Below are 21768 nucleotides of genomic sequence, written 5' to 3'. Positions count from 1 at the left end.
TGTCCACCACTAAACCATGTCCCCAAGGGTCACATCCACACACCTTTTGAACACTTCCAGGGATGGGTGGTCTGTTCCAGGGCTTGACAACCCTCTCAGTGAAGAATTTTTCATCTAAACCTTCCCTGACACAACTTGAGGCCATTTCCACTTGTTCCCTGGGAGCAGAGCCCGACCCTCATCTGGCTGCACCCTCCTTTGAGGGACTTTTAGAGAGCAACAAGGTCCCCCTGAGCCTCCTTTTCTTCAGTCTGAACAACTGATGAAGAAGCAGCCAGTGTTCTAATGGAGTGAATGGGAAGTTAATGTTCAAGGCAGCTTTCCAGACAGTATTTTAATCAGGACTAAATATTAATTGTAAAGAAAGTCTTTTCTCTGTCCCTTTATTAATATTCATTTAAATGTTACTCTCTGGCCTTGCTTTTCGCCTGAGTTCGTCCCACCAGAAGGCAAACACTTTTCAGATGATGATCCCCCCCAAGATGATGACCTCAATTGCAAGCTCTGCCCTTTTTCCCCCATCCACCAGAGCCCCAAAGGTCTTTTCCATTATTCTGCTTTTCTGTGGAAAACTGAAGAAAGGAAAAAAAAAAAAAAAGCAGGGGAACAGTCAATAAGCACAGAGAAGAAAATAAGTCTCAAGCTTCCCAAAGCACACTCTGGTGCACAAAGCCCACGAAACAAGGATTTTAAAGAGCTCTGTTTATCTACAGAGGAGGGCTAAAAAACCCCCTCACTGCAGTGCTGAATACAGGCACTGTTGGGAACTGTATTCAAACACACCATTGTAATCCTGTTATCTCCTCAACCTGTTATTCTGGGGGTAAAAACTAATGTTTTATATCTGTCTTTCCTTGAACCAACCTTCAACCCTGTGTCTGGTCTTAACCTTAAGCATTCTCTCTCTTTTCCCCATTCCCTGCTGAGCAACTCTTCCCTCTGACTGACAGTTCACTGGTTTGTGCCTCAAGGTCATTTAAGCTTTTCCTGTCCTAAGTCAGGAACCTATCCCAGTCTCTGAAAAAACAAATAACCTCAAACTCAAAACAAGTAAAAAAAAAATAAATAAAATAATAAAAATCATTCATGTAGCTTTGCCATATTTTTTGGCATTTGGCTTTTCCTGGAAGGAGGCAAGCTGGGACTTAATTTCCAGTATCATTTCTAAAGATCAAATATTAAGCAAGTCTTGTAATGCTGTCCTGGGGAAAACCAAAAGCATCACCAGTGGGTAACAGATGCCTGGGCACGTACTGCTTACAGAAATTTGGATAAGATATTATCCAGTTTCATAAAACTTCTTTGTGCTCATTTAAAGCAGGATCTTTCATAATTAGTTTTTAGGGGTTTTATCTAATGAAAAAATTTTTTCAACTCCATGTAAACAACTTGCATTCAGTCTGATCAAAAATCTGAAACCCATGGATGATTTTAGTAAGAGCTGCATCACGGTGTAATGACTTTAGGCTCATCCTGAGCCATCCTGGCCATGCTTTTGCTCTGATTCAAGGCTGACAGTCAGAAAACAAATGAACTTTGTAAATGAGCTCTTGTTGCTTGATTTTAAGTGGAAGAAAAACACAGTCCTTCCCAATCCTTTTCTAATTTTTATTTTCATATCTAAATAAGAATCTCACTGCAACACTGAAGGCTAAATTGAAGGCTATGCCAGCACTTATTCAGCCTTCCCAGAACACAAATACTCTCTCTCTATGTGAAAAGAGTATTTAGTACAAGGGACATTGACTTCTCAATTTTGGAACGTTGCAGACATGTTCTGTTTATTGTTACACTGATTTCTTGCAATTTAAATAAGTAAATACTTCCCCCAGCACAGGTGATATTCTCTACTATTACTTCTGCAGTCAATTTTGTTATCTTTATTTGTGGGCTTAATAAACACAGCACAACACTAAACAGTGCAGTAAAACAGGGCTGTTCCAGTGCTCTACTGATTGCCTGCAAATGTGGAGGAGTTTGGTACTTCCCTCTCTTGCTAAGGCAAAGTAATGACAAATAAAAGAACCAAGAAAATTCACTTGAAAAAAGCAGCATCACTCATCTCTCCACTATTTAAAAACCCTTCAGTTTTCCCTGATGCCGTTCATTAGGTGCTCCCAGGAAAATCAAGGCAGCAGAGCTGTTTTCTCAGTTCAGCACATTTTTTTTTTTTAAATCTCTACCGTGAAAGTTTTGTGTAATTATCCTCAAAATGGGGTATTTTGAAGGAGTTCCACGACATAGGGAAATTGGAATAATGAATTGCATTTTCTTGTCTGTCATTTCAGTTGCCATTTGGTGCAAGTTGCACATCTTTAGCTGTTAAATCTCTCCCTCCAAGTCCACGCTTAGATCAAGATCATTCTGATTTCTCCCACCCGGTGCCCTAAAGAAAACATAAATGCCATCACCATCAATCTCAACAAGCTCTGCATGACAGCTAACATTAACAGAATGACCTTCTCCAGTTAGATTTTCATTAGGAAAATAGGATGGAAAACAGAAAGTGGCTCAGCCAATTTGAACAAATTACCCACGTCATCCCTCTCGATGTCAGTCGATACCTGAGCCGAGCAAGGAAACTCAGCACTTTGGGACCCAGGACTAGACATCATTAAGCACAAAGTCAACATGCTGTTATTTTAACCCCTGAATTAAACCAAAGCCAGCATCCTCTACAGGTGATGCAGAGAAGTTTGGCTGCTGCAGGGAGTGTGCCTGCAAAGGGGCAACACGATGAGCTACAGAGCAAATCTCAGCACGTCATATCTCCATTTGCAAATGCTCAGTCCCAGGCCAGGCCTGCAGTTGTTTCTGGTGATGGTCAGAGAATTTGACCACATTAGTGAAGGAGAAGAAAGCCAAAAGATGAGCAGCAGAGCATGTCCCAACTTTCCTAAACAGGCCAGGACATCTTCCATGTCACTTCACGCTTTCCACAAAGCTGCAGCACAAAGCCTCTAAACATCTGATGGACAGGGCAAACACCTCTGTGCCAGGGCCTCATGCTCAGATTTATTTACTTGGAACCAAATCTCCTCAAACAGACACTAAATATTCACTGATTTATAACCTGTATAATAAAGGATGTGCCACACTCACACCCAACAACACAATCAACCTGCCAGGCTTCCTCCCTTGGTAGAGGAAGGGGGTGCTGCTGGGGGTGCTCCTGCTAGGGACAGTGGGTGAGGAACACATTTCCCTGCTTAATCCCATCCCAGGATGGCATTTGGCTGCTCTGGATGCCTTCCTCAAGACACTTCAGTCTTGATATTTTGTCAGAAAAAGTAACTGGAACCAAGACACTTTTGTGTAAGATTTCCACTGCTCAAATCCGCTTGCTGTAAACCACTAATTTGTAGGGAGGGAAAAAAGGTTATAGAAAAAAGCAGAGCAACCTTTTAGTCTCTGTCCTTTGTTCCTTCCACAGTAAGGACCTTGGAAAAAAATTATAAAAATGCAAACTTTGAGAAGACAGTTGTGTGCTGGAAAAAAACTGGGAGGCAAAAAAGTGCTTTGCTCATCCTCTTGCCAGGCAGAGCTTGATTTCCCTTAATGGCTAATGATTAATGTATGACAACAGAGTGCACAGCCAATATATCTGAAACATGAGGAACATGATCCTTTAGATTTTCCTGGGAAGACTTAGAAAGAAGATAGACTCCTTCTGTCTCTGGATCAAAATTGACCCACTCCAATATGAAAGAGGAAAGGAGGATGGTGCACAGTGTTTGAACAGGTTTCTCTGTCAGAAGTGAGGAGAAGAATCATCTCCATCAAATGGAACACAAAAATGCATTTTAAAAACTAAATGCTTCCTCTTTCACCACGCTGCCCTCAAACTGGTATCAGTGTCAAGGTGTTAATAAACACTCCTGATTCATTACCCAAGAACTTGTTATGCAAAATTTTGTTATGCACTTAGAGGTGAGTATTAAATCACAGACTGGCCTTAAGAACAATTTTGGTCAGAAAACTCTCCTCTCTGCCCATTTCAACAAAAAGCAGCCACACACTGAGGCAAAAGTTTGTCAAATACAGCACATGCATAAAACCAACACCTGCCTAGGGAATAAAACATAAACTATTCCAGGATGCATCTCAATTCATAATGTCAATTCAGATGGCACACCTCCAGCAAGGAAGGGAACCAAAGTGTCCCAAAGCAGCAGCAATCCTACCTGCACACTTGGTCCTGGTGGTGAGGGGGGGTCCAGGGGGGCCTGTCCCTCCTTCTCCAGGTCGCGTGAGCAGCACCCGGATCTCGTACTCCACGTCAGGGTCCAAGTGCCACAGTTTGTAATTGGGGGAGTCCACAATGTGAGTCTCTGCCCAGTTGCCCGTGGTTGTCCGATACTCCACCTCCTTGAGGATGATGGGCCCGTCCCCGATGATGGAGTTGGCGTTGGGTTTGATCCACAGGTACGTGGCTCCCACGGCCAGGAGCTCCGGAGGGGCGATGGGAGTGGGGGGCTCTGCAGGCAAAACAAAAAATCAAAGAATTCTGTCAAAAAGATCCATTTTCCACTATATATCCATGTAGCAAGGCTGTCCCCAAAATCTCCTGTAACACAATTTACCAAATCTCTTACAAGAATTTAATCTGTTCCTGTAAAGAATTGCACTTTTTTGGTGCTAAAAATTCAGCCCCTTTTACTGGGGGTAGTATTACCAATTCAGAAACACCTGCTTTAAACAAAGCAACCTCTGTTTAAAATAAAACACAAAAGTCACTTCTAAAAGATCACAAGGTTTATACTTGCTCCCTCTTTTAAGCATCTGAGCAATAGCACTCAATATAATACTGGAGGGTGAGGGGGGAGAAGGAAGTCTTAAATTAAGACAAATGAGTGCATTTAACATATTCCATGAATGAAAAGACTCCAGTACAGCCCTTTCTCTGCCCTGTGACCTGACACAGCAGAATCTCCCAATCACTGATCTGTAGTTCAGCCAAATTCTCATGCTTAACATGGCACAATTAGCAGTGAGTGGAAAACTCAGATCACTTGCTCGTTTTCTGATTTCAACAGGCAAAATCCAGGTTAAAGATGGGATGTAATTTCTAAGCAAAGCACTGGCTGTGTGTCTGAGACAATCCTAGCAAATTTAAACACTAGGGATCTTCCCATGACCAGTGATACCAGAACTGGCTTAAACTGGGGCTCCTGAAAAACTGAGAACTAAGAAAAACTTGAAGGCAACAGTGAATCGACACCTCCTGCCATGTTTGATTGCAAAGTTTCCTTAACTTCACAAGCAAAGGTACTCAAGAAAGTCTGCATGAGACTTGAAGAGGGTCTGAATGTCTGAGAAGCAGCACGAGGAGGCAGAACTTGGCTGCTGAGCGTCACCTCTGTGAGAAAAAGCAAAGCAAGCTGATAAAAGACATCTCAGCAGCTCCCTTTGATGGGAGCAACAAAAAAAAAATAATACAATCTACAGAGCTCTGGCTGCCTGCCTGATTTTTATCATTCCTTCTCTCCTCTCTGTCAGTGTATAAATAACACTTGCATACTGGAAACCACATGAACAGCGAACACTTTGTGGTTTGGAAAACCTGAGCTGAACTGGGCAGGATTATCAGGAATTTCCTGGATCTCATCAAGTCTTCCCTCTGCCCCACTCTGATGTGGTTTGCCCTCAGCCCAGAGGACACAAACTCTATTCTCTTACGAAGCTAAGGTGACAAAAAAAAGGGTTTTATCATGAGGGTGCTGAAATATTGGCACAGGTTGCCCAGAGAAGCTGTGGCTGCTCCTGGATCCCTGGAAGTGTCCAAGGCCAGGTTGGACGGGGCTTGGAGCAACCTGGGCTAGTGGAAGGTGTCCCTGCCCATGGCAGGGGGTGGAATGAGATGAGCTTTAAGATCCCTCCCAACCCAAACCATCCTGTGATCCCCATCTCAGAAAAAGAAACCTATAAATGTAACAACATCCCAATAACTTAAAGTTCCGCGAGAGTTACTCTAAATTCCTCTTTTAAAGGTGATCCCTCAAAGAACCCAGAAAACTGAAACAGTGCAGGACCCACAAAAATGTGGAAGGAAAAAGTTTGAGCACCCCACGACAGGAAGAAGATTCTTGCAGGTTAACATCTGCTCAGTGAAGACAAACAAATGCACAGAAACCTTTATTATGCAAAATGATCAACTGAAATGTTACTTAATTTCATTTCCTCTGGCTAACACTAATTACAAGGAGCCCTGCTACCTCCTAGGGATTGACTGCAGGAGTTGTACATCGTAACTCTGCAAAAAAAAAAAAAAGCAATCTGAATTGTAATTGCAGCAGGAATCCAACATTTACAAAAACAGTGACACTAGCTATGTTTTCTGTGGAATGTTTATTTTTGCTTTTATTCTGTCCTCTTCCCCTAACTCCTACCAGAATCTCTTTCTGCTATGAAATGCCAAGCTGATTATGTTTTGACTTACTGAGGTTATTTCTCCAAGAAAACTGTTTTCAAGAAACGCATGCAGATACGTTTTCATTAAAAATCAAATTATTATAAATCACAAGCAGCTTATTACTTGTTTCCTGGTGCAAGACAATTAAAAGACAGACTTGGTGATTTTTATTCCCAATGCAAAAATGACATCTTACAAGTCACATCACAAGACAAATGAAATATTAAACTCCATTCTCCTGGGCTGCACATTTCAATAGCAACGTGATCCAGGTTTCTTTGGGATTTGATGGCAAGTTAGAAGAGATTTATGGGACTGAGCTTAATTAATAGAGCAGTTTATCCTGCTGAACAGACATGAAAATCTCATCTAACAAGTTTAGAAACTACAACTGCCAAACTGATTTAAATTAAGATGTCACACAGCATTACCATCTTCTCTATTTTAGTCCAAATCTAAACCTTCCTCACCAAACAGAACTGTAATGGTGGGTTTCTCCCTTCCCCTCGCCTCCATTAATTTTCCCCTTTCTGTACCATTTGAAAAACAGGTGCTGTAAAATATTATAAAACTAGGAATTTAAACTGTTGCTCCCATTTTCTGAATTTAAGAAACTAAGATGAGCAGCCATTACAACAGTTATTCAGGGCTCAATCCCACCTCACTGAAAATAATGGATTCTTTCCTACTGGCACCAATTGGAGAAGCAGGTTTTTTTTTTAATATCACTGTGCCAAATGACTACAAGTGATTTAAACAAGTTATCCATTATTTAGCAAAACTGGCACAGAAAAAAGGCCCATTTTTTTGCCCTCTGTTCCAAACCCCACTTGTCAGTCACAGATGACCAGCATGATGTTATGAGCTCACTGTTTTAATTAAAATCTCTATGGGACCTTGATTAAATAAACATGGTGACAGATTGGCCTTTTATACATGGAAGTGTGAACAACAGTATTTTAAGCCCCATTTCATGCCAACACTATTTTATATTACAGGCTTTGTCTTGCCTGTTGCTCCTTTTCAGTCATTGTCCCACCCCCCTCCAGACAGGGAGGAGGAAGCCACTGGTACCCCAGGAACAAACACATCTGGAACTGGATTGCTGCAGCTGGAATACCCACCCTGAATCCCAGACTTGGGAAGGCCAGAGAAAAACCATGGGAGCTCTCTTTCAAGGAAACAAAAGTAATACAGGCCCAAAAAAAGGAGGTTATTGACCACAAGTAGATTTTATTGTATGTGCAAAGCAGGTCCAGTTGTGCAGACACAAAGGGAATTTGGGATGTGCCTCTCTCCTCCCACTAGACAAGGAAATACAGCTCAGAAGGCTGAACACTGTTAGAGCTGTAAAATGACATGAATTTTAGTAATACAGAGTGTGAGAAAACAGAACTACCAGGAGGCACAAACCAGAAACCACACAGAATCACAGAGTGTCTCGAGCTGGAAGGAATCCATGAGGATCATCAAATCCAACTCCCTGCTCCTCACAGAACCACCTAAAACTCAACAACACATCATGACAGGACAAGGGGTGATGGCTTTAAACTGCCAGAGGGCAGGGTGAGATGGGACACGGGGAAGAAATTGTTCGCTGTGAGGGTGGGGAGGCCCTGGCACAGGTTGCCCAGAGAAGCTGTGGCTGCCCCATCCCTGGAAGTGTCCAAGGCCAGGCTGGACAGGGCTTGGAGCAACCTGGGCTGGTGGGAGGTGTCCCTGAGCTTTAATGTCCCTTCCAACCCAAACCATCCCACGATTCTCCATGACTAAGAGCATCATCCAGACACTTCCTGAACTCTGAAAGGCCACCAACACCCTACTTCCCAACTATTGTGGAAAACACACGTACTTTACTCTTGGACAACAGTTCCTGAGTGTTTCTACTCTACCACTGGAATATTTCTCTCTTTGACTCTCTAAGCAATTTTCAGATGATGGAAGGAAAATGGGTTCCATGAATCCTGAAGATGCAACTGGGAAGACTGAAAAACTAGGGAAAAATTCTTGTCACTGTCTCCTGCAAAATAACTCATAAAAAAAAAAGACAGTACAGAAAATGTAATCTTAAAGCAGCTGCAGAAACCTCTTAAGCTATGGATTTTATACTAATAACATTCAATTTTTTTTTAATTACTTCCTTGTTCATAAAAAACCCACCTGATAACCTATACAGCCAAGGTGATCATGAACTCTCATTTGCATGGGATGGGCTAGGGATGGTTTTAGACAAAAAGAGCCCCCAGTGCTACAAAACCCTGGTGCACGACCAAGTTCAACAATTCTGTTTCTGAAGTGCCACCCTGGGCTCTCTCGTTTCATTCCTGTTTTGTTTTCTCACATGCACACAACACACAGCATAGGTCTAAAAATAACATCAGAAGAGACACATTTTTTTCTTATCCTTTGGGGAATGGAGAGGTGGGATGGGAGCTGCTCTCAAAAGGCATTTGTCTGACAAGCAGGGTCTGTGTTTTCAAACATGATACTGCTTATTCCCCTACTAATGGGAACTGTAAGCTTTTCTCACCACGTCCCAAACGAGCAGCTGGGGACTGTGTCTGCCAAATGGATAAGGATGGCACTGGAAGGCAAAGAAACCAAATTTCAAGCTTCTCAAAACTCTTTTTAAGCAAAAAAAAAAAAAACCAGAACAAAATGCATTTATAGAGTTTTGTACAAACAGCAAGACTGTCTGAGCAGCATCCTTGGGCACCCTGTCCAGTTTTACACCACAGCAACGAGCAGCCCGAGCTCTGAATGTGGGTATTTATACTGGCAGTGTTTATCAGCACATTTTTACCACCACCACAAATGCAGCAGGTGAATTTTGTTTTCCACTGATTGTCCAAATTTCCACTTATTGCACAAAAAAAAAAAAAAGCACATGGATTTTACAGTATTTAATGAGATGATTTCACTGTGCTGACACTGCACTAATACTTTTTGTCTAAAGGAGAGACATTCAGATGTGTCTCACGGTGATGTGACAGCCTGACAGCAGTGGCATGTGCCAACAGGATTGAAAGACTCTGCCAGAGCATCAGTAAAATCATTCATTAATTCACCTGGACAGATAAATTGCACCAGTGAATGGTGTGGTCTGTGCCCAAAGAAAAGTGCCCAGCACCAATTCTGATGTGAACAATGCTGAATATTTAATTAAAGCCAAAATCCAGAAAAGCGAGAGAAGAGGAAGACTGAGGATTTCTACAGCCTGTAGAACAAGGGCTGTGGTTTCACAGGTTTCTGTATTTTGGAGGTGCAAAAGCCTTCTCTGTTGAGCTTTGCATCCCATTATGAAACAGAGCAGTTCCAGCAGGAAAACTCCACCCTGACACACCTCTGATCTATTCCCATACAGGTCTCTTCCTGCCCCTGTTGAGATCAGCACCAGGTCCACCCTCCTGAACCATCAGCCATGGAATGTTTATGTGCTCCGTAATCAATGTGCCCTTTTAGCTCATGGCAGGCTGGGTACCCAGCTGAAGAGCTGGGACATCAGAGCAGCAAGCAGGGGGCTGCTTTAGACACTGCTGTACTGTGCTGTGGATCACCACATTTAATGTCAGCACTCTCCAACTGATGCTTCTTCCAGCACAAATTTATTAACAGAGCAATCAGTAACTTCAGTCCTCTCTGAAACAGAATCCTTGTGTGCCACAACATGTGATGTGCTTTTTTCCTTTTGCTTTTCCCTTAAGAGCTGGTGCTTCTGCCTGCAGGGGACTCACCACACGTTTCATGTACAAGGAGTGAGAGAGAAAACAAAAACGAGCCAGAAAGATGTGAAAAAATTGAGCAAAGTGGTCAAAGAATCAGCACAACAGCAATGAAAAAACGAGGTGAGCAGATCCCAGGGGACAGCAATCAATAGCACCAAAGAAAGGAAACAGAGCAAGAGACTCAGTGTTTGGCAGGATACTCGTCTTCTAACATCCCCAAAGCCTCAAATTCAAACAGACTACTCCCTTTACAGCTCACAGCAGCATAGGTGCAGTCTTTATATAGGAAGGGAGAAGTTGCTGCAGCCTGATGAAAATGAAGAACACATATTCTCTGTGTATTATCCCCTTAAGAAGCAGTGGAAATGCTCCTTGGTGAGTTGAACACATATGTTCTCAATTAAGCAACTGGGTTTAAAGAGAAGAACACAGCAAGGCTTACAGGAGAAAACCTCAACTATTTCCTAAAAGCAGTGCAGTCATGGAATCACAGCATCAACTAGGTTGGAAAAGACCTCTGAGATCATCGAGTCCAACCATGCAAGGCAGCTGGAACAAACCCTGGCTGAAGGAAGTTCATCTGTACCAGAGTCATCTCATCAAACAAACATCCCCAAAGTCCAGAAAGAGCTGGCACAGCTCCACTGCCTCCTGCCAACCCTTCCAGTGGTGTCACAGGCTGAAGGAGAGGGGCACCAGACACCAAGTGGGAATTACAGCACAGCACTGTTTCATTAGCATTTCACACTATTTGTGCCTCAGAAGCTTAGCCTGAATCCCACCAGAGCCTCAGAGGACGCTTTCATTCCCTAATAAAGAGGAAAATAGCATCGGATTAGTTGAACAGTATCTCATTTCCCAGCGTAAATTAAGTGAATTAGATGGAAGAGTCTGTGCTCTAATTGTAAAGCTTATTACAAGAACTCACATAGATTAGAACTGAATGCTTCTCTTTGAGCCATCATTTGTACTGTAACACAGTTAAAAAAGGTGACTGTAGACTCTCCCAGGGCTCAGCATTGATGTGTAGGAATCTCCTGTGTTGCAGCAAAACACATTCCTAAGCCCTGTGCATCCAGAGTGCCAAAGGCAACCTTTCCCACATGGGTAGGAGCACTGCCCTCCACGGTGCTCAGGCAGGCTCTGTAGGTAATCTCCAAGAATGACAAGCTCCCCAGGGCTGGAATCATGGACAATTAACTCACAGTTTTAAAGTGCATGTAATTTTCTGAGTTTTTCAACTGCAAAACAGCTACAAAAACACATCAGGAAGAAGAGGAGAACATGCTTCAAAAACACATCAGGAAGAAGAGGAGAACATGCTTCTTGTTGCTCATGGAATGCCAGAAAGAGACCTTTCATGGACCACAAGAGGCCCAACACAAAGACTTTTGTGCATCCATGAGCTGATAAAAAACAACTTGACTTCTACTTTGTAGGTTTTGTGTGTTCTAACCTGTACTAATTATCTCAGGTTCCCTTTTGTAGTCAAAGGAGAGAAATGGGCTCATCCTAAGGTACGTATCTAAGATAAAATTAATCCCTCCATCTTTTGACTGCTATTAAAATATAAGTGAGATGCATTTAACCTCCTTTGCTCTTATGTTCTCAGCACTTGGCCTTCAGTGTGAAATTCAGTCAGGTAATGGATCAGTCAGTCTATTAAGGGGGAAGCTGAGAAATAATACTGAGCACCTGCAAGCCCCTTGAATTCTCTCTGAATGTCCTCACCCAGGGCAGCAGAACTCAGGTGCTGCAGTCTAAAAGCACCACATGAAGATAAATGATGCTTCTTTTCTCTGGAAAAGACGAGCACAACTCACTTTCCTTTTATCTGTTCAGCCAGAGCGTGCACTGGTGACAGTGATGCCCTTTGATTTAATAATTCAGTACTTAAAGTTCTTGTCAAAGAAAGAATTTCATTCTCTTACTAGGACTGTTCTGAGGCTGGGGCATCTTGGTCCCATCTGCTGACACTGTGCCACACACAGAAAAAAGGTTCAAGTTTCACTTGACCAAAACACCAGTAAAAATAAAAAGACCATGACTTTCTCCATCCAGCATCTGACTGCTCCATTTTGATCCACCAGGATCATGTCCAGTGTGCTTAACCAAGTCCTGTTCTCCAAACCCTTTTCCTCCCAAAACAATTAGTAATTTTGAATTTTTGCCACTTCCCTCATTTCTTGGACTTGACAGGCACACCAGGTATGTGTGGAGTACAACATTTTATATTCATCCTGAAATGACCTATGAAGAAGAACGAGTTTGTGTTTAACATATGAGCATATCTGAATACAGTATGAGAACTGAGAACTAAGGGATATGAAAATACAGGAGCTTTCAAGAAACTCTGGTCAAAACAGTGATTTCTCCACTAGAAATTACTGCAACTGCACATTCACCAATTGCCTTTAAAGTTGCAGGTTACTCCTGAACTGTGTCTTAGTTCTCTCTCCCCCAGGTGACAAATCCCAGGGTTACTATAATCTTTTCATATTTCCAATCCACACTTCTTCCTTTAGCAGCCAGTTCTCTCCCACTACAATATGAAAAATCAGTCTGTGGGAGGTTGCTCTTCCTTAATGGCTCCACCAAAGACATGGAAAACTTCATCCACACCCCACCAACATGAGGGGCCTCTCCACAGGCAGCACCCAAGGGCAGCTTTGGCTCTCTCATGTTTCTGACTCTATGGACTATTTGAGCTCATACATCACATGTTATTAAATCTGTTTCAGCTTTCTGCATGAACAAGCTGCTAATGTCCCACAGGGACTGAAAATGTAACCTCAACAAGCACCAAAAAAAAAAAAAAAAGTAGAAAGGCAGGGAATAAACACATAAAGCATGAAACATGTAATTTCGGGTCAACTCAAGTTCAAGCAGCTTCCTCAGTTGCTATGCTACCAGTGATGGTGGTGGGATAAAGACAGAGGCAAAAGGATTTTTACAGCTTCATCTCTAGTGGCTATTTAGCAACTTTTGCTCTCTGGCACATCTCTGTGTGCAGGATGAAGGATTGTTGGTCTCTAAGCTGCTGAAATGGCAAGTGACTGGAGGTATTGACTACCAGGAGGCAGCATGGAATGGTTTGTCTGGATTGATTAAGTGCCTTAATCCATAGCAACCTGCCAGGTTTGCAGGAAAAGCCTGAGGCAGGATTCTTTGTTTCATTTAAAGGAAAAGCAAACATCCTCCCTGCCCTTTCCCTCCCTGTCCAGCACCTGGGGACGTGCAGAACAGATGAGGAGCAGTGAGGAGAACTGAGAACAGCCAGGCTGGAGTTTAAACTTGAGACAGCACCATGGCTGTGATTTACAGACCCAACTGTGTCCAATCCCACTGGTACTGATCTCTCAAACATCTGTACCCCAGAGCTTAAGGAGTGAAGACACTGGGGTGTGCACCTGCAGGGTAGCTCAAGGAACTGCCCCCAGCTCATCCTCATAATATTCTGGTGAAGGAAGTCTGAGTATGTTGTTTTATAACTGGAAGTAATGATTAATGGAGGGCTGTAGGGCCAGAGACTGAATGCAGACTTGTGTTCCAGCCTACAGACTTTATGACCTCCTGCAAAGAATTGTATGCCAGGCTTGACACACAAATTTAGGGGTTTTCAGTCCATAAAAAGAAAAATGTTCTCATTTAATCATTTATTTTCCCATGACAGATCCGTGAGGAACACTGATCACAGCTGACCATGAGGAGGCAAGTCAAATCTGACTTAAAAAGGAGCTGATGCTGTAACAGCAGATTGCAAATGTGCCAACAGGGATCTTAGGGAGCCAACCCCCAAGGAACTTTCAGCCAATGTACCTCTATCACCTGAAACAGCATCTAACAAACTATCTGGGCAACCAAGTCTCAGAGTGGGTGGTCACCTGAGAGCAGGTTTGCTGGACAGTAATCTGAGCAAGAATCTGATCTCAGCATTCATATGAAACCTGGATGAAGCAGAAATTACTGATTTCCAAAGGAACTTTGTGGAAAAGTTCATTTTGGGAAGTCATTCTTTCTGTCTTAACTGACTGAAATTACAGATTTCATTCAGATTTCAAAGTTTTCTCCCTTTTCTTCTTTCCCTGGGGTAAGCACAGATGTACACCCTGGGAAACCTGAAGAAACTACTTGAATAACTGGATATCAATGATATTTAAATATTCCTCATGCAGATTCCAAGACATTCACAGCAATAACACCTGCAGAAATCATCCTATGGTTTTACACCTGAAGTAGCACATTTCATCCCAGAAATCCAACACAAGGATTAATCATCCTTCCACTTTTATTAACCACAAAGTGTGAGAAAGAGCCAAGTTGCTGCCAATAACTGTTCTGCTGTCACTAAGGCCATGCTGCTTATACAGCTGCATGAGCAACTTAATAATTTATTACAAAATCTGTATGGGGAATCTTCACTTGTGGTGGCAAAATAAAAAATCAGTGACCAGCAAGCTCAGCACCAGGAAGAACAACTTCAAGTTCCGTGGCAGTTTCCAGAACATAAAGGGTTCTCTTCCACTTTTAACTCATAAGCCAGTCTCTCTATCTAATGTAAAAAATGCAAAAGGGAAGAAAGTCTGCCTGATACACAGATGTACCCCCAAAACTCAATGTTTGCATTAATACTTCTGTGTTTCAACTGTTTTTTCCAGAGAAAAGGAACAACCTTTCTACTTCTAAATGCACTTGCAAGAATATGTGTTAAGCAATCCTATTAACCCTAAAAACCTGAAGGCCATCAGAGATCCATGATATTATAGTTTTACTGCCTTTTCATAAGTCCCCCAATATTCCCAAAGATGTCTGCAGTTAGTTAAGGAATTCTTTTTGTTACATCCTTACTCACTGCTGTGTTGTCCCTGAGTCAGTTAAAAAAACCCCAAGATCTACTACCAGATAAATCTTGCAACTTGTTTAGGCTTTGCAAGAGCTGCACCATGGCTTATGGAGTTTAGATTACAGGGCTGAAGGGATTTTTTAATGGGTCCTGTATCTGAAAACCAGTGTTAATCCAACTTGGGTCCAGCACAGCCAGGATGCACCTGCATTTGGGGTTATTTCCCACCCACCAAGACCTCAAGTCAGCTTCCCTGAAAGAAACACATAAGATATATGTTCCAGTGGTAGAAACAGTAAGTTGAAAGGTTTTATAAAGGAGGTGGAAGACAGATATTTCTTGTGCTACAAATTTCCTAAAACACAACCTTGCAGATGTCCAGGCAATACCCACACATTTGACCAAGCAGACTGCTGACAGTTTCCTCACTGAAGCAAACATTTCTGTCCAGAGTTTTCTGCTCACAGTGTATTATCACACCTCCCCCCCCCCAATCAATGCAAATTGAACCTGGGCTTTCCTGAGAAGGTGCAGATTCAATTTGGATTTACTGATTTAATCAGCTGAGAGTCCCTTACACAGCCTGCTCCCCTACAGGCACACATTGACTAAGCTGCTGAGATTCTGCATGTGCTGCAAAAGCTAAAAGCAGGGGGGAAGAGGATGGTAAATCTACTAGGACATGAGGGAAGCTCTTTTTCAACATCATTAACAACAGTACAAAGCTCATACTGATGGATCCTCTCAGGATGATGCACACTGGTACCCAAGCTTTGAGCTGCTGGTTTCTAACCCCTGTATTCCCTCAGTACAGCTCCCAAAAGGTCAAGGACCACCAAGAAACAGCAACACACTCAAGTTCTCTGGTTGAAATAAGGACACAAGGCTAGGTGAGCATGAGGCCAGGCCTGATGAAGCACTTCACTACAGCAGAGTGGGACTGCAGGTCACTGTGAGAAATAAATAATCTGGTTTTATTATAAGCAAAATGAATTTAGTGGAAAACAGAGAGTGGTGGAATTTTCTTTCCTTTCATTTAATTCCAAGGGGTTTTTTAGGTGCCTCGTGGAGGCTGTAAGGTGAAAGGCCCATCTGGGCCTGGCGCCAGGGAAATGTTGTGGTCGGGTAGGGAAAAAATAAAAATAGAAAAATATGCAATATACACATTAAAATATACACAATACTCTGCATTGTGTGCAGAGAGACCCCTGTACATGAACAGAGGGGTATGCCATCAATCAATCAGGAGGGAGGGTAACACCCCCTCCTGAGTTCGAAAATTACCTTTTAGGGTAAAATACCTGTCCCCTGTTGAATATTTAACAGCTTATGTAACCAAGAGGGCACAAAAAGAGCGCGTTTTTCAAACTGGGTGTGCTTTTTCCAGGCCATGTGACTTGGGGCTGCACCCAGCGCTGCAATAAAGAATTTCTTGCTGCAATTTTCCTTGTCCTGCAGGTATTTTTTTGCCATTCCACAAAGAGAAAGCAAGGATTTTTTCCTACGGTCACTGCCGAGGGAGAGAAGTGGATTCCACGTGTTCATATCTGTCCATACCTGCAGCATTTGTACTGCTGGGATATCTCCAGCATCAGGGTGATCAGCACTGGAGAAAGAGCCTCTAACATCCATCAGTTTGTACTCAGCACATGTGGACAGCCAGAACTGGGAGCAGCAGTGAGGAGTGTCAGCCCTGCAGTCTGTGCATTATCAGCCTGTTACCGAGTACTTTGTAGTCATAACAACAAAATTGAGAGATGCCAATTACCATAACAGTGAGCACATAATTAGCAGCAGCCCGAACAACTTGTCATCCTGCAAAGCTGAAGAATCAGCAACCAAAATGCAAAGTGACCAGCACAGGAGTCGGCACGAAAAGTTCTCTTCCGATGTCAGAGCTTCGAATCGTGATTTAGAAAATTATTTTTCTCCTTTATTGCTTGACACAAGGACTGTACTTCTTCACTCAGCAGAGAAGTTATTATGTTCAATTCCATTATTCTGGGATTTGAAGCGCTGATGGATAAACAAGATCAGCAAGGAAGTGCCACAGAGCTTGGAAATCTAAGTTTTGAACTCTAGAGCTGCATCTTTCATGCTGAAGCAAAATATCAAAGGTTGATTATGCATTTGCTGTGTACATAAAATGGAGTTGGAGCACATAAGGGCTTTTTTCCCCCATTATTTAGTACATGTGGAATTCCTGCTGATGCAGATCAAAGCAAAATTTTAAGCAGAGGAGTCACTGTATGAGCTGTCACATAAATCATTGGGAATGTCTGTTAGTGATTTTATCGCTACATAATTATCAAATTGGGGTCAAAATTCCCCCTTCACACTGTCACTAATCCCTGTCAGGTACCTGGGGAAACATCCAATTCCTACACATCTCAACATGAAACAGGACTGCAGTGTTTCACTGGAACAAAGCAACTGTGGGAAGAACAGCAACACAAACGTCTAGAACAGTCTTGTTCAACTGTCTGGAAGGACCTGACCTGAGTAAGCACAGCAAAGAATTCAGCTCTTCCAGTTCTCTTCCATTTCTTTCCTGTCTTTACAAGCAGAAACCTACATTGTCCAAATAAAGTCCATTTAATACCCGATGAGATCTTTCTTCAATGCCAAAAAAAAAAAACATTTATTGCTCAAACTTGTAAATGTGCATTGGCTTGGAGCCCAAACACAAAACACTGGAAGTGAATTGTTGGACATAATCACCTAGAGAAAAAATATTACAGGTCAAATCTTACCCAAAATACTTGCACAAGGGAAGTCTACTGCTTGGTAAGGCTATTTAACCCAAATTCTTTTGCTCCAAAGCAAATTCTTGTTGCTTGACTCTGAGGTATCCTTAAAAACAGTAGAACATCTCCTGAGCTGAGAGCAGGCAGGTACAGATTGTGGTGCAGTGCTTGGCTTTGGTGAATGGCTTTGTTAACCATTCATCAGCTTAGCTCCTTGTAGATTTGCTTAATTATTTAAGAAATACAAAGTTTATTTGGCTCTGGGCCCAATTCTTCTCTAGTTTATGCTGGTGCAAGTCCAAAATAAATGGAGATACCACTGTGATGCAAATAAGCCAAGTTTCTGCTCCTTTGTTCCTCAGTAATCTGAAATGATGATTCCTTATCCTTCCCAGGCAAGCTGAGAGGAACCAGCACCAGAGGGAACTATTTTCTAGCAGAATCTGCACTGTGCCTGCTCTGAACCCATTTGTTGCTTAGGAGGACCCTGGCACAGCTCCACAGTCCAAAGAACACAATTAAAAATGACTTGATGAATTCAGTCTATTGAACAGGTGGCTGTAACCAGTCTGGAGGGAAGAACACTATATGCCAGCTTGAAATACTTGATGCTTTCTAGAACTGTTTAAACAACAACAGGTTCTCTGGAGCTGAGCACAGATACATTGCAAGTATCCCAATTCCATTAACTGATGGTTGCCAAAAACTCTGCAAATACCAGGAGCAAAAAGGGGGAACAAGGGAAAAAGTACCTTCCACAACACAAATATTTAATCAGGTCCTGGGGTGTTGGGAAATGGGAGATGAGGAAGGAGTTAGTCAGGAAAGGACACTGCTCAGTGAACACAGTTGCTGCAGGCAGCAGAGTGAGCCTGCCTCCCAGGGTCTGGCTGGGATCCCTAACAAATCCAGGGAAGAGCAGAGCCAGCAGCTCACAGTCAAAACAGGCAGTGCCAACTGGATAAAAAGTGACTGGAGACAAAAAAAAAAAACTGTTGGGGAGCTTGTCAGACTGACAGGCCCACGCTGATGATACCCAGAGCTGCCTCTCTGGGGCACAGAGGTACAATAATAGAGTTTTAAATAGAGTTGTCTGATAGTGGTTTGTGATAAGATTACACAAACCCCTGATTTTGAGAAGTGTGCAATAATTTCATAAAAGGAAAGAGCTGAGCTAAACCCATCTGGACCTCCTGAGCAGCTATGGTTGGTTCATGCAAAGGTATTCTACTCCCTAAGCAAAACATTACAGGATTTCATTTTCAGCAGAGTTAAAGTGATGGAATAACCAGAAAAGGGCACACTGGGAGAAATGGAACAGATACAGAACCGGCCCCAAAGCTGTAACAAAACCCTCTGAAATCTGAAACTTTATTACAAGTGTTCTTGATTATTAAATGTGAGACAGGGAAAATGGTGGAAATAAATCTGCTGCTTTCATCTAATAAAATCTATTTCAAAAGTTCTCCTGGAGAAGGCACCGGCTCTTGAATACTTTATATTATATGTACACCTTCAACTCTGCTGCTGATCTTGACAGCTGCACTTTAATTTGTGTAACTCTTATTGGAATTTGAGTAAAATATGGAATACAGAGAATCTGCAAAGTGATTTAGAGCCGTTACATCCACATCTGCCACCAGCTGCCAGTTTGAATGAGATGGGCACACAACTGGCAGGCACTCAATTCAGTGGTAATGAAACCCATGGCTGTACTTCCCTGGGATCTACCAATATTCACGGTACAAAAGCAAGCTGCCCTGAAACATGGACAGGAAAACTGAGATGAATTCACACAGAACCTACGAGCTTCAGTGCAAAGAAAACAGTGGTCCACTTATCCTGATATTATGGTAAATGCCTCAACTTTATCTAAGAATGTAAATCACCTCTCTGTACGAATTCAAAACCTTCTCAATGATACAAAGGCGAGTTGTAAGTTAGAATTAAGAGGTTGTATGTTCCAGGGAGGAACAAGTGATTCACATACACGCACCCTTTTTGCTTTTTATAGTGTTCTCGGGAGCTCATTTGGAATTTACTGTGCATGGAAATGCCAAATGAATTTCAAGGGCTGCCTTAGCTGCCAATCCATCACACCATCCCTTGCAATTTTAACTTGCAGCTCCTGACTGCCTGTGGCACCAGCTCTGGATTCCAGTCCTTACATTCAGATGGTCCTGTTATCCTGTGGAAAGCACTGTATTAACATTTCAGCCCACCTCCCAAATAAGGGGGGCTCGCAGTGGAACATTTCCCAAGGTTTTATAATGGAAACATGAACACACTGGAGGCTACAAATGAGCTCTGTTCCACAGCAGTGGGTTTCAATACCAAAGTGACTTTTACAGATAGTTATTAAGTTTAATCATGAGTTTAAAGTCCTTCTTTATGAGACATTACCACAGCAGGCAGGAGCAGACAAAAAAGGGGACAATGCTGCCTGTCCCATCTTATTCCTTGGTAAAGCTTCATATTCCAGAGGGTGAACAGGAACAACTGGAAGGTCAGCAGGCAATGTCTCCTGCCACCCCTGCTGCAGGGGGAAGCACTTCTGCTGGGAAATCCAGCACAATGCACCTGTAAGAGATGCAGGAGCAGCTGGACACCCCCCAGTAGTTCATGGTCCTGAGAGGCAGGAACAATGATTGAGTGGGATCATAACCCCAAGTGTCAGCAGGGAAGACTTTGGCTTGTTCAAGGTTCTGCCTGGCAGAATCTCATGGGTCCTGGAGAGAAGAGTGGTCCAGGAGAACTGGCTCATTTCCAATGAGCACCTTGTCAAAGCTCAACATGAACTGGCAAGTTGCTTGTTCAGTGATTACCACGGACAACCAGGAATTGGTGGGACGGGTTCCAGGGTTGTGCAGAGCACACCCAGCTCCCAGTGACACACACAACTCCAGAGTTCAAGGAGATGTACACCCCAGCAGCCTGAAACACTCAGAACTGGGGAAAACACTGTACCAAGTCAAGCCAGAGAGGGGTCAAATCAGGTCCAGTGAGTTGCTGGCAGTTCCACAGGAAGACTGACAATTTTGTGCTTCCAGAATACTTTCCTTCATCAGAAAGCCAGTATTTCCCCATTGGCTTTGTGTGCACGTTCCTCACAATTACTGCCATAATTTACACTTTTATGTTTAAGCCTGTTTTCACTGCAGGCATAAACAAGGTTTTCATTTTTAAAGATCTGGACTTTTAAAGATGGGCCTGTAATACCTGCTAAAAGGAACTTACAAAAACTAAGAGCAGGTCTCCAGTTTCTTGAAAATATATATTGAAAAAAAAAAAAAAGATAAAAACCAAACCAACCAATTTCTTTGCGTTATTCCACACATGGAAGCAAAAATATTCTGAAGGATTAAAAGCAGATCATGGTATGGTTTGTCCTACCAACATAAGGGATGTAAAGGCTTTCATTAAGTTTTAATCGTGTGAAGACAGCAGGCAAAGTAACAGATCATGGAGAAAGCAACACACACAGGGCTCCCATGGCACAGTCCCACAGGTATCCCCAAGCTGTGCCTGTACTGTGTGGCCAGACTAAAATCCACAAGCTGGTATCCACAATTAGCTAACTTGACCCACATGGCCCTTTTCAAGTATCTTTTAAGTGCCTTTTACTTGAATTACGTGTTACAAACCCCTTCATTTCTTTGATTCATTAAGTCCAGTAACAGCAGTATCTGCCTCTTCAATCAGCAGAATCCCTCAAGACACCCAAGGTAACCACACGAAAGGAGCACAGGCACATGAAAGTGGAGATTTTAAACATTTCATCTCATACAATTAATTACTCAGCTGGGTTAATTTACCACTGAATCACACCCAGTTCTTATCCTCGGAAATCACAGCACAGATTTAGATTCTAAGCCTGTGAATCAACGTTTTCTGATCAAAAGACCCAGTGCTGAAATTCCAGACATCTTTTACCTTTTTGGGACAACAACCTCCTGCAGCTGAGCTAAGGCAGAGAAAGAGAAAGAGGGGAAAAAAAAAAGGAAAGGAAAAAAGGAAAGGAAAAAAGGAAAGGAAAAAAGG

General features: G+C 42.6%; 1 protein-coding gene across 14 annotated transcripts in view; it reads right to left on the bottom strand.

Annotated features, from left to right (window-relative positions):
• PTPRT (protein tyrosine phosphatase, receptor type T) overlaps positions 1-21768 on the bottom strand; it is a 459737-nt gene that overhangs the window by 223398 nt on the left and 214571 nt on the right. For all 14 annotated transcript variants that reach the window (XR_003528091.1, XM_027645791.1, XM_027645792.1 and 11 more), the window contains exon 7: positions 4185-4478. Coding sequence is in view for 13 of the 14 variants with exons in the window: in XM_027645791.1 (XP_027501592.1) it covers positions 4185-4478 (294 nt within the window). In the remaining variant the exon portion in view is untranslated. The remainder of the gene's footprint in view (positions 1-4184; positions 4479-21768) is intronic.

This window comes from Corapipo altera, unplaced genomic scaffold, assembly GCF_003945725.1.
Source record: "Corapipo altera isolate COAL_440 unplaced genomic scaffold, ASM394572v1 64, whole genome shotgun sequence".
Taxonomy (NCBI): Eukaryota; Metazoa; Chordata; class Aves; order Passeriformes; family Pipridae; genus Corapipo; species Corapipo altera.
Note: the sequence above shows the minus strand (reverse complement) of the source record. Positions and strands in the feature narration are given on the sequence as shown.